The sequence below is a fragment of the Cucurbita moschata genome, unplaced genomic scaffold (assembly GCF_002738365.1).
Source record: "Cucurbita moschata cultivar Rifu unplaced genomic scaffold, Cmos_1.0 Cmo_Scf00019, whole genome shotgun sequence".
Classification (NCBI taxonomy): Eukaryota; Viridiplantae; Streptophyta; class Magnoliopsida; order Cucurbitales; family Cucurbitaceae; genus Cucurbita; species Cucurbita moschata.
The window spans coordinates 1,635,924-1,655,246 of NW_019268535.1; the positions used below are offsets into that span (position 1 = coordinate 1,635,924).

At 36.4% G+C, this 19,323-nt stretch overlaps 3 protein-coding genes across 5 annotated transcripts; 1 reads left to right on the forward strand and 2 right to left on the reverse strand.

Annotated features, from left to right (window-relative positions):
- Nucleotides 1–485: 485 nt before the first annotated feature.
- LOC111456982 lies at nucleotides 486–2,447 on the reverse strand. The gene is made up of 3 exons (XM_023099070.1): nucleotides 2,107–2,447; nucleotides 1,204–1,278; nucleotides 486–1,131 (listed from the first exon to the last, which is right to left on the reverse strand). The coding sequence occupies exons 1-3, from the start codon at nucleotides 2,302–2,304 to the stop codon at nucleotides 655–657; spliced, it is 750 nt and encodes a 249-aa protein (XP_022954838.1). The 5' UTR covers nucleotides 2,305–2,447; the 3' UTR covers nucleotides 486–654.
- Nucleotides 2,448–7,339: 4,892 nt separating this feature from the next.
- LOC111456924 (50S ribosomal protein L7/L12-like) lies at nucleotides 7,340–9,296 on the forward strand. 2 transcript variants are annotated; one of them, XM_023099002.1, is made up of 2 exons: nucleotides 7,340–7,520; nucleotides 8,325–9,296. In XM_023099002.1, exon 2 carries the CDS (start codon nucleotides 8,416–8,418, stop codon nucleotides 9,049–9,051), a length of 636 nt encoding a protein of 211 aa, XP_022954770.1. In that variant the 5' UTR covers nucleotides 7,340–7,520; nucleotides 8,325–8,415; the 3' UTR covers nucleotides 9,052–9,296. The 2 variants fall into 2 exon arrangements, with proteins under 2 accessions (XP_022954770.1, XP_022954769.1); XM_023099001.1 differs by having other exon boundaries at nucleotides 7,340–7,509.
- A 1,039-nt stretch (nucleotides 9,297–10,335) lies between these two features.
- Nucleotides 10,336–17,313, reverse strand: LOC111456923 (bifunctional purine biosynthesis protein PurH-like). Of its 2 annotated transcripts, none has more exons than XM_023099000.1 (13): nucleotides 17,136–17,313; nucleotides 15,856–16,068; nucleotides 15,603–15,726; nucleotides 15,171–15,252; nucleotides 14,836–14,932; nucleotides 14,034–14,136; nucleotides 13,771–13,904; nucleotides 13,312–13,489; nucleotides 12,950–13,104; nucleotides 12,395–12,604; nucleotides 11,178–11,525; nucleotides 10,972–11,098; nucleotides 10,336–10,753 (listed from the first exon to the last, which is right to left on the reverse strand). In XM_023099000.1, the coding sequence occupies exons 2-13, from the start codon at nucleotides 15,964–15,966 to the stop codon at nucleotides 10,602–10,604; spliced, it is 1,821 nt and encodes a 606-aa protein (XP_022954768.1). In that variant the 5' UTR covers nucleotides 15,967–16,068; nucleotides 17,136–17,313; the 3' UTR covers nucleotides 10,336–10,601. The 2 variants fall into 2 exon arrangements, with proteins under 2 accessions (XP_022954768.1, XP_022954767.1); XM_023098999.1 differs by having other exon boundaries at nucleotides 10,420–10,753; nucleotides 17,169–17,313.
- Nucleotides 17,314–19,323: the final 2,010 nt, after the last annotated feature.

Consider the following 19,323-nt stretch of genomic DNA (forward strand, 5'->3'; position numbering starts at 1 on the left):
TGTGTGCTAACAGTGAGTTGAGTTTGAGCTGTTATAATTCATGACCCCAATATTTCTTGCACTTCTGCGAACACTATTCATGCAAACCAACATAAGTCATCTTAACATGTTTAGTTATCAATCACATGCATCTTAAGAAACATGTTTCGTCATTTTAACATGATTCAGCTACCGAAAAGAAAGATACACTTTATTAGTATAAGTAATGACTCTCAATTCTTTTTAAATTTTTCTTAATCATCGTATTCTCAAAATCAAAATTTATAATTCAAATGTGATCTTAGTTCATTCATGTGTCTACATAAAGTCGTCAAAATAATAATAATAATAATAAAAATAAAAATAAAAATAGAAATAGAGATTAAACCAGCTCGCAACACAACACAAAAAAAATAGAGAACAAAATAAACAACAATCCAACGGATAATATATAATTTACGTGCAAGTTCCAATAAATTACACGAATTGACACAAAATTGGTGAGCCTGAATAGAAATAACCCCCACCGGAAACACTCCGATCACCACCACCCACCGCCCACCGCCGTGTAATTCACTTGCCAAACCCTTACCGGAAAACCCAAACGCCGCCGACAACAAATTATTCATTTCATTTTCAAAAATTGTTCATCAATAAAAACACCAAATTCCGCCCTCAAGAAAGCGGCGCCCTTTGAGGGGCGCCCTTCCTTCTACTACTGAGCGACAAAACGATGCCGGCGGGAAGAAAATCAGTGCCTTTGTTCTTTCTTTTAAAGATATGAGTACCCTCCGAGCAAGACGAGGCTTTGTTGAACTGCTGTGGTTCTTCCACCATGGAATTCGGTGTGCCGCCGCAACTGCCGGCGGCGGCGGCGGCGGCCTCGTCGTCGATACCCTCTAGTCCGTCCATTCGAAGGGATTCGAATTGGGAGTAAGAGAAATCGGACTCGTCGAACCTGTGGAGGATCTCGCATAAATCTTGGCCTTGGAACACCATGTGATCCACTTTGCAAGAAAGAGAGCAAAAATGGAAGGGTTCTTGGAGAATTCTGTCGCAGGTGAAGCAAGCGTTTGACGAGCCTTGTTTGCATGGCCGTGATTGTGGCCTGTAATTCAAGAATATAACTTTGGCTCCGTTTATGGTGTAGGGCTGCAAAGATTGGAACTTTATGGTTAATTATCATAACCCAATTTGTTAAATTTGGTTTGGAAGAGAATTTACCTGAATATGGGAACAGTCTATGAGCTTTTCGAGATCGCCCAATCGAATTACGTCGTGGTAAACGTATCGTCTAACCTGATGAACACAAACCCATTTCGTTTAATCCGTTGTTAATCATGATTGTAATCTCAAAATTAGTAGACAATGTCGAGGATTGTTGGGAGAAAGAGTTCCATGTCGACTATACTATCTTTATTGGTACCAAGGTACGAGGCTTATGGAGAATCTAAAGTAAAGCTATGAAAACTTATGCAAATAATATCATATGATTGTGAACCGTTGTAGTTCCTATGAGATATGAAAGCGTGTCCCACTTTAGCTAATCAAGGAGTTGATGATGGATTTACAAGTAAGGAACACATCCCTATAAGACCTTTTGGAAAAACTAAAAGCAAAATCACGAGAATTTAGGCTCCAAGTGGACAATATTATGTCATTGCGTAGGGTTGTAGGGTTGTAGTTCCTAAAAGACAAGAATTTAGTGAAAATACGTTTCACGTAAGCTAATTATGGAGTTGAACATGGGTTTATAAGTAAGGAATACTATTTTCATTAGTATAAGATCTTTGGAAAAATCAAGAACAAACCCACGAGAGCTTATGTCGAGAGTCGTGATTCCTAACGGACAAAAGTTGAGCGAAAGCAACAACTGAGAGAGCTCTGGCAGGAAGATTGGATAAAAATGGAGTCATCCACGAATAGGAACCCAACCAAATCTCAAAAGTTGGATAAGTTTCCAGCCTCAAAAAAAGAACAAATTTTGAGAAAAACCCATTAAAATTCATGAAAAACCCATCAAATCAAGAACAAATTTTGCAAAAACCCATTAAAAATTACGAAAACCCCATTAAAATTAGTGAAAAACCCATAAAAAATCAAGAACAAAATTAAATAGATGAATACCTGAAGAAGAGGATGAGCACGGTGAGAAGAGAGGCAGTGAGGACAAATACTAAGACAACAATGCAAGCAAAACACATTCTTCTCGGACTTGCGGCGGTTCTCATGAAGCAAGCAAGTGCCAAAGAAGGTCTCGGCCATGAGGGCCTGAAGCCATGCAGGCTTGGCGGCCATGGCAGCGCCACAATGGTTGATGATCATCACGTCGGCGATGTCCAAGCAAGAACGCAGCTAGTTTTGGTCATATCCGGTTGGTTTTGATTCAAATTGAAGAGTGGAGAAGCGAGATTTGTATGTTGTTAGAAGAATTCAAGAGGGTTTTGGGGTTTTTTTTTTTTTTTTTGTTTGTTGTTTGTTTGTTTGGGAGTGTGAGTGATTTCAAAGTTGTTTGTTGGTGTCGCTTTAATGGTGGTGAGGTGAGGAGTGAAGCAGGGTTTTCTCTCGACGCCTTGTCGTTTATTACAGAATAAAAGGGGATAAAAAATAAAATGGGAGCTTGGGGAGTTGTGTTAATGGCGGTATACTGCCCGCCAATAACCTATGCTTTTTCTGCTTAATACTATACTTTCTCTGTGGTTTTGCAGTGGCTTTAGGCTTTAGCAACCCAAGACGGTCAGGTTTTCATTACGGTGCCGTTTTCGGATGTCCCTGTTGGATGATGAAAGTCTTACGTCGACTAATTTATCAAATAATCATGGGCTTATAATCAAATAATACTCGAACCCCTAAACAAAGCCGTGAGAACTTATGCTGAAAGTGGACAATATCATATCATTGTGGAGAGTCATGTTCAACTAACGGTCCCTAGGTTACCTCGTGTGCTTGTGATAACGATTGTGTGACACTTGTTTTGATCCATCGACCAAGTTAGCCATGTGGAATTTGCACTTTGTAGATGATATCGACATATGCTCAAGCCTCGAGTCATGTTTGATATAAAATGTTTTTGAAAACGTGAATGAGCTAATACGTTTAAAGAATAGAATGTTGTAAGTTAAAAACGAGTAGGCAATAACAACTCTTTTAATAGCATATAATTGGTGAGCGTATTTTGGGGCATTTTTACTTTGGTGGGTGTAGACATGATTTTAATGATCGGTCTTAAATAGTAGAAAGGACATTCGAAGGTAGGATTGCAAGAAAACATGGTTGAATAAATCTTCATGGAGACTAGAAGCCCGAGCCACGACACACGAATTATAATTTATTTTTTTTAAATCTTTTAGTCTAACCGTCATCAAACATAAAAGATCTAGAGTCTGAACAGTGACTTATGTTCGATAGGTTGAAAACTACTGTTTATATGAGAATACTCGAAAAGTTTTTTTTTCCCCCTTAATACTTCCTCTATAAATTAGGTTAAAAACGAACCAGCTAGATTGAATGGAGGTTCTATGAGTTTGAAGAATGCAATGACGACGACTCTTTAAGAGGTTGACTTGACCATAACATTAGCCTCAACCACTAACTCTTTGTTGAGGCCGAAGAAGGGAAATTCATTACGTTCAGAAATGAATCAATTAGGCCTAATGGATGTTCCAAAAGTCCAAAGCACGGATGACAATGACTCCATAAGAGGTTGACTCGACCCTAACCTCAGTCCTAGCCCTTTAAATTCAAAATTACTCGTAACATAAATAAATAAGAAATTGATTAATTAGGGAATAAAAAAATGAGTAATAATTAATAATAAATAGAGGAGGAGTTATTTTTGGGTTTGGGAAATAATTCCTCGAAAAAAACAAGTAAATATGTCATAAAATGCAAAAGGCATAAACAGGTGTACTGTTATTTATTTATTTATTTATTTAAAATAATATTAATCACAGAATAATGGTAATTAAGAATTTTAAGCACAAATTACAAAGGCAATTTCCCTCGAAAGTCCAAAGCCACGTGTCATCTTCACCTGCGATCTGATGTGTCCATTTTTCAAATTATTTTTCATCAATTATAAATTATTGAAATAATTATTTTTTTTTTTAAATTATTATCTACCGTCTTAATTTTAAAATATTATATTTTTATTTTTATTTTATAAATTTTTAAGATTTTAATTCTTTTAAATTAAATTACTGTCAAAATTTACTGCAGTAATTACATCAATTCTTAAATAACTAATCTACCTATTATATGTACTATCATTACCGTGATATATAACTAATCTAATATATGTATCTATGAAATAAATCTACTCTTTTTAGATTTGACCTTGTCACAACCGGTTATTGAGCGGAATGAAATTTATTGATTTCCATTATCAAAGCTTCAGTTTGACTAGAGATGTCCACGAGACAAGGCTGGGACGTGGAAGCCTTCTCGTCCCCATCTCCGCTACCTATTTTATTCCTCGCAAAATTTTCTATTTATTTTTGCAGGGATCAGATTGGCATAGATAAAATATAATATTTATTAATAAAGTATAAAAAAAATCATAATAAATCAATATATTTCAAAAGCAAACGTATATTTAACATTTTATCAACATAATTTCTAAAAATTTAAATTTTAATATTAATAACATTGTCATATACCGAGAAATTTTGGGTTCATGACTGGTTTCCAAAGTAAATTATCGAGGTCAATGGTTACTCCTGTGAATCGAACAATCGACGAGTAGATGTTACAAACATAGTCTTTAACAATTAAAAAAAATTATAATAATTTTATTTAAATATTACTCTCAAAATTATACGAACATTAAGTAGGATGGGGTGTTAACGAGATGAGTAATATAATTCCGTCCCCAATCCCAGACAAAAAAATGTTTGTCACTCTCTCTCGCGTTACTTGTGTTGGATGATGAAAGTCTCACGTCTGCTAATTTAGGGAATGATCGTGGGTTTATAAGCAAAGAATACTCTCTCTTTGATACGAGGCATTTTGGGGAAACCCAAAGCAAAACCACGAGAGAGGTTATACTCAAAGTGGACAATATCATACCATTGTGGAGAGTCGTGTTCGTCTAACATGGTATCAGAGTCATGCCCTAAACTTAGTCGTGCCAAGTCATCTAAAAATGACTAAAGGCGCACTTTGTTCGAGAGGAGGTGTTGGATGATGAAAGTCACACATCGGGCATTTTGGAAGCCCAAAGCAAAGCCATGAGAGCTTACACTCAAAGTGGACAGTATCATACTATTGTGGAGAGTCGTGTTCGTCTAACAACTTGATCTAAAGGCTGAATCACCTCTGAGTTCGGTGTGAATGTAAGCCGAGCGTAAAACCAATCGACATCTCTAAACATGATTACATCTGAAAAGTGGAAGGTGCATAGGGTGCTTTGTTATTCCCTGGTTTAAGCTCATCGATTTGCTAAAGTTAAACGTAAATTGATGCACATCGGTTGAATCAATAACACCTAATTGTAGTGATGTTGTCTAACATTTTTTGGAAGATGAGCCCACCCTGCTTGGAATTGCCAATTTTCTCTTTCCCTGTCGCACCCTTTTTCTTCTCTCATTCAAGACTTCAGATTCTCTACGTTTTTAATATATATATAAACCTGTACCTCTTACGTATCATCCTATTAAACTATATGAATGGGTTTAATCTTTGTAAGAATCTTTCATAACATGTAAATGATGAACACATAAGTCTTGTAACAACTGCCCACGATGTCGAGGTCAGATGAGTTGAGTTGAGAGATGTTTGACGTACTTCGTTTGAGAAACTAAGTGGGTGAGTTCGAGATCTCGTGATTGATAGCACTCATTTACGAGAAGTTTTCGTACCTTTATAAGGAATGTTTTGTTCTCATCTCTGATCGATGTGGGATCTCACATCCACCCCTTTGGTGGCCTAACATCCTCGCTCGCACACAACGCTTGGTGTCTAGCTCTACAGTTACGTATAGTTGTCAGTCTTAGCCCGTTACGTGTGCGAGCGAGGATGTTGGGTCACATCCTTGCTCGCACACATCGATGTGGGATCTCACATCCACCCCCTTTAACCCGTTACGTATAGTCGTCAGCCTTACGGTTTTAAAACGTGTTTGCTAGGGAGAGGTTTCCACACCTTATAAGGAATGTTTCGTTCCCATCTTTAACTGATGTGGGATCTCACAATCTTCTCCCTTGGGAGCTAGTGTCCTCGCTAACATACCACCATGGTGTCTAACTCTAATACTATTTGTAACAGCACAATCCAATTACTAGCCGATATTGTCTGCTTTAGCCCATTACGTATAGTCATCAGCCTCACGGTTTTAAAACGTGTTTGCTAAGGAGGGGTTTCCACACCTTATAAGAAATGTTTTGTTCCCATCTCTAACTGATGTGGGATCTCACAGTCTTCCCCCTTAGGAGCCAGTGTCCTCACTGACACACCATCCCGGTGTCCGGCTCTAATACCATTTGTAACAGTACAATCTCATTACTAGTAGATATTGTCCACTTTAGCACGTTACGTATAGCCATCAACCTCACGGTTTTAAAACACGTCTATTAGGGAGAGGTTTTCATACCCTTATAAGGAATGTTTTGTTCTCCTCTACGACCGAGGTGAGATTTCACAAGTTCAATGATTGAAAATTAAGTGAGAAATCATATTGAATATTGATGCAAAAAACTTATACCATACATGTGGCTAAATTTGGACGTGTTTAATTGGTTTAGGCTCCTAAGAACACTTCATGACTCAATACCAGTGTCAATAAGGATAGGTTGTGGACGCATTTCGGTATCATGACCCATATAAGAAATAAAAGAGACAAACGTGAATACGTATGAACAACAATCTCACTATGAACTAAGCCGAGTTGAGCAAACAGTGTTGGTGCTCAATCATGAACATCACCGGAAGAATGAACGCAATATGATTATAGTATGTGAATTAACATGCAACATTATCGAGATATAACGACTCGATTTTTCTATTATCCCATTTGATTGTTGAGATAGTCGGCTAATACTAATCTAATAAGTGAAGTTGGTGTCGTCTGACCAACTGGCTTAGACACAAGACCGCTCACCTGTAAATCGACAAACACAATCAAGAACTCTCCGCCACCAATGGTCTAAAACATTAACCACAGCAGGAACATCAGATTTTGGAGTAATAGGAAATATCCAAGTGTACTTTGGTTGGGCTTAGAGTTGGGCTTATAATTGGGCTTGTGCAAGCCCACACAAAAGGTCCATTAATGGGCCCACCGTTATCGTCTAGGCCCAGCCCACTTAGCCCACATCTAAAAATATTAAAATTATAAAAAAAAAGAAAAAGAAAAAAGAAATGGGAGCCCTAATTGACCATTGATCTGCAGCAGTGTTCCTCCGGAGCTTACTCACCTTCAGTCATCAACGTCGCCAGTCCACCAATCTTCACCTCCCTCAGCGCCTCGCTCTCATTTCGGCTGCGCATTCAGTCTCCCTTGCCCAGCGCTTAATTCTCATCTCATAGCGTAAGGTTTGTATCAGGTGTGCTTTCTGCAACCCTGTTATTCGATTGGTGTTAGGATAAATTTATCTTCGATTCAGTATTCTTGAGGCGTTTTGCTTTACAATCAATGTTGGGAAAGAACAAAAAAAAAGATAAAAGTTCAGATGGTTGAATGGACTATTTGATTTTTCGCATTGTAGAATATTGATTTTGGTTGAGAAAGAAGGTTTGATGGCATTTCTCTGTTTAAATTTGCTTGTTGTGCTATGTTTAGCTTTGATTTGTGTTCTTCGAATACTTCATATCTGATATAGTAGAAATATTGGTTCTGATATTAATTAGACCTTCATTTTGTGCTCGTGGAAAAATGGGGAACACTCGCTAGTTATATATAAACAAAGTAATGTTTTCCACGATCTACCTGTGAGCTTTTGTCCAACTGTAAATTTATGTAAACTTTAATTGAGCTGAAGTTGTGAAGGTTGATGCCAATATTTTTGTAGTGCAGTTTCTCTCGTCATTTTGCTGGATAATTTGTATTGAAAATCTTACTTGTATCCGAAGGCCTAAATGAACACAAATTACTTGTCTTCTTGATTCTCCAAGGGGCAGCCCTTTTGGTTAAGGCTCACAATGTGAGTAAAACCGACCTAGAGGTCGCATGTTCGAATCTTTGGGTGAATTTAATGCAAAAAACTCTTGATGTCTCCAAAGATCTGAGCCTTGGGGCGGGGAAAAAACGTATTTTTCTTCTTGACTGACATCTAGTCTATGGTTCTCCCTTCTCAGTACGTGCAAATGTTGATTGGTGTATTGACTGAAATTGTTCTTTTTCTATCCAGGCCACTGAATTGCCCTTACGGAAGCCTAAAATGGGTTTGAACTAAATAACTTGCTACCTTAGGGGGAAAGTTCTCATTAACAACTTGAGAAATGCACTTAGTTTTAAGAACAAGGCATCTCCTACCCGGTGTGTTTACTAACATCGTTCGTTCCCCTGTGGCTGCCTTCAACTTAAATGGATTACATAGAAATTACGCTCAACCTGCTCGGATAGAGGAGGAAGAGGAGGAAGTGGAAATTGACCAGAGAAGGCTTCCAGCTGATTACGATCCAGCAAATTTCGATCCAACACAGCATCGCAGTCCTCCAACTGATCGTGTTTTTAGGCTTGTGGATGAAATATCAGGACTCACATTAGTTGAAGTTGCTGAATTATCTTCCATTTTGAGGAAAAAATTAGGAATGACAGACATGCCAGTGGTTGGAGTTATGAAACCAGGAGCTGCCGGATTAGCTGGTATGGGTATGAAGGCATCAGCAGCAGCTGCCAAGGAGGAGAAGAAGCCGGAAAAGACTGTTTATGAATTGAAATTAGAGTCTTACGAAGCAGCTGCAAAGATTAAAATTATAAAGGAGGTAAGAAGTTTCACGGATTTAGGGCTTAAAGAAGCAAAGGATCTAGTGGAGAAAACGCCATCAGTGTTGAAGAAGGGATTGTCAAAGGAAGAGGGTGAACAATTGATTGAAAAGATGAAGGCACTCGGTGCAAAAGTCATCTTGGAATGAATGTATGCTTTCGTTCATCCATTGCTTTTTTTGGACTCATGTTTCTTATAATAATATCATGATTTTCTCGCTAAATGGCCATCTCTTGAACCATAATCTTTGGTTCTATTTCTGTCTCAATAGTCAAACGAACTTATACCTGAAGTGCTGTTTTTCCTTTTCATGTATTCTTAGAGGGCCATTTTTCCAGAACTCGAGCGATTCTTGAATCTTGTTAGTTAATGAATCCGACTTAGTTTTAAAATATTTGGATTAAGACTTTGTATTTGCTATGTCGTTTCTTTTATTTCAATTCCGAACCATGGCATTGCATCCCCTAAAAGAACTTTCGTCCTGAAGTACCTACATTCATGAACAGCTTTGGGTATTTCTCCCTCTTCATCCTTCTTGTTCCACGTGGCTTCTTCTACTTGTTGGTTCCTCTACAACACTTTGACAAAAGGGACGCTTTGACCAAATAGATCATCATCACGATCCATCTCCAACACGGCCACAATGACAATCTGGCAGACATCACTGAGATCCTAGGCGTGGTCAACAAACAAGCCACAGGACAATAAATGACAATCTGGCAGACATCACGGAGATCCTAGGCGTGGTCAACAAACAAGCCACAGGACAATATGCCTAAATGCAACGAGTATGGAAAGAACACCTCCACCACAGACATCACTGAGATCCTAGGCGTGGTCAACAGACAGGCCATAGGACAATAGGCCTAAATGCAACGAGTGTGGATAGAATACCTTCAACACATCCACAACGACAATCTAACAGACATCACTGAGATCCAAGCGTGGTCAACAAACAGGCCACAAGACAATAGGCTTAAATGCAATGAGTGTGGGAAGAACACCTTCAACACATCCAAAACAGGCCACAGGACGATAGGCCTAAATGCAATGAGTGTGGGAAGAACACCTTCAACGCATCCAAAACAGGCCACAGGACGATAGGCCTAAATGCAACGAGTGTGGGAAGAACAACTTCAACACATCCATAACGACAATAATCTGACAAACATCACTGAGATCCTAGGCGTAGTCAATAAACCGAACGATAGGCCTAAATGCAACGAATCTAGGAAGAATCGTTAAGGGCAATGTTTAGCCTGTACCAGAACCTGTTATCATTTTCATTGGCTTCTCCATTGTTGGAAAGATTACGTTATATAATGAGGATGTAAATCTTTTTTCAGGTTGAATACTCTTTTAACTGTTTTTTACCTCCCTCCCATAACATCACTGATTACTTTTAGGGCTCATGCAACTTCAACACATGATAGGCAAAATTCAGAGGTGTGTATCAAACCACTCTTAAAAACACATGTATAAAGAGAAAGGGCATCCAACTGGACTCATTCCGAAGTTGGGGATTGAAAAGGAACATACTTCCAAGATAATTCAGAGGCGTTTTTTATTGTTAAGTTATAGGATACATGTTAACCTATTTTACAACCACGCCAATCTCTTTATTAAGGAAGAACATCTTCATATTCTGTGTGGTGTCCAAACCAAGCTTTAAAATCTTTCAGGAGCTGACGAGCATCATCAATGCCTGAAATGCCTCACGTTGGTGAAGACGAGGGACACGCCATACTTGTTGCAGCAGTCGATAGCATCAGGATCTCGAATGCTGCCCCCGGGCTCTGCAATAACACCTACTCCACTCTGGCATGCTTCTTCCACTGCATCATTCCAAGCTGCCAAAAATTGTATGATAAGATGAGTTTCAGAAGAATTGTCACAATAACAAGATGAATACTAAAGAGATTGCAACGGTCACGACACATTCCGTGGCAGAGCAGGTGAAAATTTGAAGTATTTCAGATATATATAAAGTTAAAACTGGTAGTTCTAGTCAGTATTCAAGTTCATTTTCATATGCGCGTTAGTAACTTCGACCTCGTCCCCAGCTTACCAAATGGGAAGAAAGCGTCACTAGCCAAAGCAGCTCCTTTGACCTCGTCCCCAGCTTTCCTCAAGGCTATCCTCAAACTTTCGAGGCGATTTGGTTGCCCGCTTCCCATACCCAACATACAGTTATTCTGCCAAAATAGATAGGAATGAGAAATTTCCCAACCGGATCCAAACGTGTCGAGAAAATTTTAGTTAGAAAATACCAACCTTTGCTATCACAATGGCATTGCTCTTGACATGCTTGACGCACAACCATGCAAACTCTGCATCTTGAAGCTCGCTCTCTTGAGGGGCCTTTCCAGAAACTACGTTAAATTGTATATCTTGGGGAACCAAGTCGTCAGAATCTTGTGCTAACCAACCCCCACCAACTTGCCTGAGTGAGAGTTTTCCTTTCTCATTTTTGTTTGCCTCAAGAATTCGCAGAGTCTTTGATTTCCCACGCAAGATCTCAAGCCCCTTCTTTGTGTACTTGGGTGCAACAACAATCTCATAAAACATCCGTGTTTCACCATCTGTAGGGCTTCTGAACTCCCGAATTTCCCTTGCAAGAACCTGAATGCAATAAGAGTAAAGCATTGACGCTACTTAGCTACTTCATTCATCTAATTATCTAACTGTAATAATCAAAGAATGCAATAAGAGTAAAGCATTGACGCTACCTAGCTACTTCATTCGTCTAATTATCTAACTGTAATAGCCCATTGATTGCATCGATAGCAGATATTATTCTTTTTGGACTTTCCCTTTCAGACTTCATCTCAAGGTTTTAAAACGCATTTGTTAGGGAGAAGTTTCCACACACTGACGTGGGATCTCACAATCTATCCCCCTTGGAGGCCCAATGTCCTTGTTGACACACCGCTTAGTGCCCGACTCTGTTACCATTTGTAATAGCTCAAGCCCACCACTAGCAGATATTGGTCCGCTTTGGGTTATATCGTCCATTAGGGAGAAGTTTCCACACTCTTATAAGGAATGTTTCATTCTCCTCTCCAACCGATGTGAGATCTCATAATCCCACCACCCTTGGGGACCCAATGTCCTCGCTGGCACACCATTCGGTGTCTAGCTCTGATAGCATTTGTAATAACTCAAGCCCACTGCTAGCAGATATTGTCCTCTTTGGGCTTTCCCTTCTGGATTTCCCCACAAAGTTTTAAAACGTGTCCGTTAGGGAGGGGTCTCCACACCCTTGTAAGGAATGCTTTGTTCCCCTCTCCAACCAATGTAGGATCTTACACAAATATCCAACATAACATAAGCGTAAATACATCTTGGAAGGTGAAAAGTTGGTTTGATGTTTTGGTAGCGTAGGTTTCGGTCTGGCTGACAGCTCCTTGGAATCAATTGCTCCAAAAGTTAACATAGAAATCTCATGGATTCAAGTCCAAACGTCTTTTATTAACATAAAACACACTAACCTCATCAACTTCTACGTTGAAGGCTACAATGCCACCAAATGCACTCACGGGGTCAGCCTTCACAGCTAGTCTATATGCTTCCAGAATATCATCACGTGAAGCTACACCACATGGATTTGTGTGTTTCACAACTACACAAGTAGGATTCCTAAACTCTGACACACAATTCCAAGCTGCATCCGCATCTAAGTAGTTGTTATAAGACATCTCCTGCACAAAACAAAAGTTTGCACATAATTGAAACTTGAATGCCATACAAGGTAAAAGATAAATGAAATGTAATGTGGCGGATTATGGAACTTGTGAGCAAGAATGAAGACTTTCAATAAAAGCCTAAAAAATGTATCATGGTAAATCCTTACGAATGCTTAGAAGAAGCATAATGGTTTGGATGCTAAGCTAATGAAGCTTTTCCATGATCATCATGGAAAACAGACAACATAAAAGGCTTCAACATGAAATTTAAACTTCGTTACTTGTACTACCATTCTGAATTTAGAAATACTATCCGAAGATGAACCCACAGATGAATTGTGAAGAGGGATACTTGCTCACCTTTCCATGGTGTTGGATGGCTGTTGCAATACCACCTGTATTGACTTCAGAGATACTCTTATCAACATAAAAGGCCGCCTTCTGATGAGGATTTTCGCCATAGCGAAGAGAACTTTTGAGGGAAAGCGGCACGGTTAAGCTGGGAGGAAATTTATCTTCCAACAAACACAGAGGACTATTTTAATCTAATATTCCACCAGAATAATACAATAATAACGAATGTTCTAATAAACAAATGTTTTTCCCTTCATAGTTCATTAACAAATGCATACTCTGAACTTCATCTGGAACCAAACGATAGCATAAGTTTTTACCAATCCTAGTGGTTATGCATTTAGCGGAGATGAAACAGGGGGATTTACCTCCAACAGTCTGCTTCCACAGCCATTCTGAGACAGCAGAATCGTAAGAAGCTACATGTTGAAATGCCTTCCAAGCAAGCTTTCGACGAAATTGTTGATCATCCTCATTTCCTTTCAAGAACTCAAGCAGTGCAGGATAGTCTTCGGTATCAACGACCACTAAGACATCCTTGTGGTTCTGCATATGCATGTTAGTGCACATATCAATACACATCATGAAATTGAATTAATCTAAACTAAGAGATTATCATTCTCTCAAGAGCATAGTATGCACACACACACACACACACACACAGATGGTCTTTCAGCCAGTTTGTAGTCTGTTGCTTTTTTTTTATTAAAAAAAATAATAATAAGAATAAAAATAACTGTGAATGCTCGAACAATTTATATGCATCTAGACCAAGTTTACAAGATACAATTTGATTGTCAAAAACAGTGAGTTCTGAATTTTCCTACCTTTGCAGCAGCTCTGATCATGGCCGGGCCACCAATATCAATGTTCTCGATTCCATCTTCAAAGTCTATTTTTTGAGATGAGGTGACTTTATCGTAAAACGGGTACAAGTTTACCACGACAACATCAAATGTGCCTGTTGAGGAATTATTTCAGGAAACATTATGCAGAAACTAAGATCATGCTTTGCAGATGAAATTTAGGAGTCGCATAAGACTTCGAGAGATTGATCACATAGTAAATAAAACACAAACATAAAACTAACCAATTCCATGTTTATCAAGGGCGTCCATATGATGCTTTTGGTCTCTTCTAGCAAGTATACCCCCATGTATAGAAGGATGCAAAGTTTTTACACGACCATCAAGCTGCAACCACAGAGAAAATTACTCCATCAAATCGATTATATCAGTAAGAAAAACAGGCATATTCAAATCTATTCTAATTTCTTGTATTTCTAACCCCCCCTCCAAAAAAATAAATAAACCTCTATGGGGATGGGATTGTTCTAGGAACAGCTCGAAGAGAACTAGAATAAAATTCAATTATTCTAGTGTAGAACAACATCCTCAATAGTTGCCGATTAGAGCATAACTCAACTGGTTAAAGCATATGTCCCAGATCAAGAGGTTAAAGTTTAAATCTCTCTACTCATGCAAACCCACCCACTCCCACGTGTTGTTGGACTAAACACGTCTTAAATGGTTTAAAATATAAAATCTTTAAAAATCCATAATTTACATATTAAAAATGGTCAGCAAAGTTTACACCTCAACAAATGTATGGTAATAAGAATAACATAAAAGGACCGGAGAATCTAATTATGTCAAGATATAATGCATCAGCTTCTAACTTTATATAATATGATTCAAGAATCTACGCAGAGGAGGTTCATTTTCAGTTTTTCATGCTCCGTACAATTTTAAAATAAGTTCTGGAACCTAAGCAAAATGGTGAACTGACAAAACGTTGCATCCAGCCCCAAACCTCCTCTCCGAGGCACAACATAAAAAAACAGGGAGCTTGATTCATTCAGAATATGAATAACACGAGAAAAGGCAGCATACCATTTCAGGGAAACTTGTCAGCTCCTCCACCTTAGTAACGCTTACCCCAGAAGTTTCCAATGTAGATGCAGTCCCTCCAGTTGAAACAATCGTGTAGCTGCAATTTTATATGATATGAGGCGTGATAAAATATTCAAGGTTGTTCAAGCTTAAGGCACACTCTAGAGGAAAGAGGTGCAAAGAAGAAAGCATATGGTGTCATAACTTAGAACTAAGAATTTTTTTTTTTTTTTTAAGAAAGACAGTATAGATGGCATGTTGGGAATTTCAAAAGAGATTAAATCATCAAGCAAAGAGCTTAAACAAAATTGTATAATAATTCTTGAAGGGCTTACCCTAATTCTTGAAGCCCATTTCCTAGAAATGCAAGATTTTTCTTGTCTGACAAGGATATCAGAGCTAGCTTCTTTCCTGAAACTGAACATAATAGCAGATACCGTCAAATTGATACAACCAACTCACTATGAAAAGGTCCCTATTAAAAAGAAAAAATGAATCAAAGAGTCAAATTACGTCATAAAACAAGCAAAATCGAAATCTAAGCTCAAGGAGAATTTTGATCTGAGTTCATAAATGATAGTAGCTTTCCCTTTTGTAGAGATTTACAACTCCTCCCAAGTGAAAACAAACAAAGCTTGTCTTTATGCCTCTTATCCACTAACATCCATCTCTAAAGCACACTACCAACATACGGTCAAAATTCAAAGCTTTCTATAGAAAAACACGCGATAATAATTGTTCTATATACAAAAACAAAAGGAAACTACCAGAAGGAGATGAAGCGGTGATCTTTGTAGAAAGGGTGACGGCTTCACCATCAGCCATGGCTTTGAGAGCAGAGCACGGTCGTGGCACAGAGTGGGCGTGGAGGGAGGCACGGGTGAATAAAGACTGCTTCGGGGCAACGTTTAGATAAAAAGAAAATTAATAAGAGGAAGATTAAGAAACCCACGATATGAGATTGTTAGTACCAACACTTCAAAGAAAATAAAATAGAAAAATTGGTGAATTGAACATTACAAGAAGAGGCGAAGGAGTGGCTTCCTTAAGGAAGGACCGCGCACGAGGTTCTCCAAATGAAATAGGAGTGATAGGCGTAGCAGGAGAACGAGCAGTCACAGGGCTGAACATCACGATCAATTCTTCCTTTGTCGGTGGATTTCTTGATGCCAATTCTTTTCTCCCGTCAGCCTTGTCAAGCCGCTAGTGCTTCCTTTGTCTACTTTCCACTAACTAGAACATATCAAGAACACTCTCATTGGTAAGCTGTGGATTGACATTTATACCCAACATATAATCAGTAATTCCCATTATAGAAACATAAAAATAATACCAATATAATGGAACACATTTGGTTGGTTGAGGAGGAGAACGAATTATTCTCTGTAAGGATGGAAATCTCTCTCTAATAGAGGCATTTTAAAAACTTAGAGAAAAAATTCGAAAAGAAAAATCCAAAGAAAACAATATCTGTTAATGGTGGGCTTGAGCCGTTACATATTTTTTCCTTCAATACATTACAAATATGAAATTTATCATAAAAATCATCAGCAATTTAAACCTTGACCAATGACCCATTAAAGCTCAGTATTGTTCCAATAGTTTCGACAATAGCTGAAACAAGCCACTAATCAGACTTATCCTACAACCAAAAGTCCATCTAGAAATAGACAAGCACAAAAAACAAAGAAAAGATAACATCGAGAGTTTCGTTTGTCCTCGAATGATGCCTACTTGGCACTTTAGATCATAACAAAAACCAGAGCATCTAAAGATAACTGATATGGGCATGAGAATTGAGGTCGAGTAAGAACTAAGAAAAGCTAAGAACCAAAAAGAAAACCACCACAGAACGTGTTCCATAGTTCCCTGAATTCAGAAAGTTAGAGGTGCCAAAAAGGGGGAAAAGTATTCTTTGACTTCAAACAGAACACAGATGAACAAATTGAGAACAGGGCACTTAAACTAATGAACCCAAGTCGAGTTGGGAATTAATTTACTTCACTATTGATATTTTTCAATTCACAGCACACAATTCCGCAACATTTCATTCAGGAATACATTCAGTTTCAGAACCCACAAACAGATTAAAATAAACAAGCCTCGAACTCAATTAAAGCGTTATCAGTGACATCCAAGCTGACGAATCCTCACCATTACATAACCCAAAAGTAAATAAATAACAAACTAATCACACATGCAAGGAAGCTGCCCGCAATAAATTTCATGTCTCTAAGCGTCTCAACGAAAGAAACAAGAAGCCCACGAATGAAAATGGGAGATTACAACAAATTTCAAACCTGGATATATAATAATCTAAAGTAGAGTAGTATCGAATCCTGAGTGCGTTATCCGCGCTCGTTGAAAAAATTGAAACGCTTCGGAGGAGAGCGATACGCTACCGGTACACTCCAGTGTGAATGTGGCGGGGCCGCAGGCGCAGGGTTTAGGGTTATCGCCGCCAATAAATTAAGTGGTGCGCCTAAAGATGGCAACTTTTTCTAAGCGGCTCACAAAATTTTGATAAATATAATATTTTAGAATTTTAATAAATATAATATTTTAGAATTTTGATACCTATAATATTTTAGATTGTAAATGTAACACTAAATTAGCAAATAAAATAAAATCTAAAAAAATATTTAATATTTTATTTCAAAAATATCCTTACACTTTTAATACAATTCCAAAAATACCCTTAAATTAAAATAAAAAATAAAAAATACCCTCTTCATCGATTATATTTAAATAATAAGCATGCAATTTAAAAAATAATATTAATCTATTAGTATAAAAAATAAATAAATAAATAAAAACAGTTTATTAATATCTCATAAACCATCTTTAAACTTTTAACCTCAGTATTTTTAAAATGGGTATTAACGGTAATTTTTAAAAAAATTAAAAATATTTTTGAAGTTTTTTTTTAATTAAAAACATTAATAAAACTTTTAAACACCCAAGGTTATTTTAAAAATATTTTAAAAAATTAAAGATTATTTTTTTAAAAACAATTTTAGTATTTTATTAAATATTTAAGGATATTATTGAAGTTTTTGAACGTTTAAAGATATTTTTTTTAGACAATCGTATTTTTATTAATTTAGTCTTGTTAAATTAAAATAGATACAATAAAGTAATAATTATTTAATTTATAATATAATTTTAAAACGGTAAGGATATGAATTAATATATCATATGTTAAAATCAATTTTAATATCTAAATGTATAATAAATGTTTGGATTTAAAAAATGATAATAAACAGAAAAAAAAAATGTTTACTTGCTTGAATAACAACAAAGAAACTAAGAAAAAAATATATTTTTTGAAATAAAAAAAAAGGTAAAACAATAATGGAAAATTATATTTTAAATTATTATATGGTTAATTGAAATTCTTGTCTAAATCACGTGACAATGACTATTTATTAAAATATTTGTTTATTTTGTCCCTTTCATATAATAAAATTAATGTACGGAATTACGTACCATATACTATAAATTGTATATATTAATTAAATTTCTAAATTTGTATTTATTCAATTGATAAATTTTAATAAAGGATTAATACTAGTTAAAAATTTTAATATATTTTTTTTTATCTAATTCACCTATTTTTAAAAATATTTAATTTTTTCATAATTATTTGGTGTTAAAAAGTCTTATTTTTTATTTGAGTTTTATTAAAAATTATGATTTTTTTTAAACGTGGAATCAATTAATTATTAATTAGATATAATTTTGAAAATTTTAAAACATATTAAACAACCATATAAATTTATTTACGTGTTTAAAAATTAAGAATTTCAATTAAAATTCATAAGTTTTAAAAAATTTCAAAGACGGGTCGAACCAAAATAAAAAATTTAGAGATGTATTAGACGCAAACAAATAAACGAACTAATACTAATTTTATATTATTTCAAAATTAAGAATTGAATAGACATAAATAATTTTATAATTTAATAAAAAAATAAAAGAGAACGGTAATAATCCTAACCCCGTATGTATAAGATGTCATTTTTGGATTTTATCTTAAAGCGCTTCCTATTAAAGTTTTAAAATGGTATCAAATCCCGACAATGAGCGGTGTGCTTTGAAGGATGGCGGTCCCAAGGGATGGATTGTGAGATCCCATCTTAATTAGAGTAGGGAATGAAATATTATTTATAAGAGTGAAAAAATTTCTTACTAGCATACGCGTTTTAAAATCATGAGGTCAATGGTGATACATACTAGATCAAATATAGACAATATCTATTAGCGGTGTGTTTGGACCGTTGCAAGAATAATTGTTTATATATTTAACCTTTCACGACAACGGGATAATAAAGACAAGTTATTATTATTACTTTTTATTTTTTATTTTTTTTTATAAGACAAGATAAAGACGAGTTATTATTTTTATTATTTATTTATTTTTGTTTGTAATTGTCAAAAAAATTCGATTATTATATAAAATAGAAAAAAAAAAAAAAAAAAAAAAAA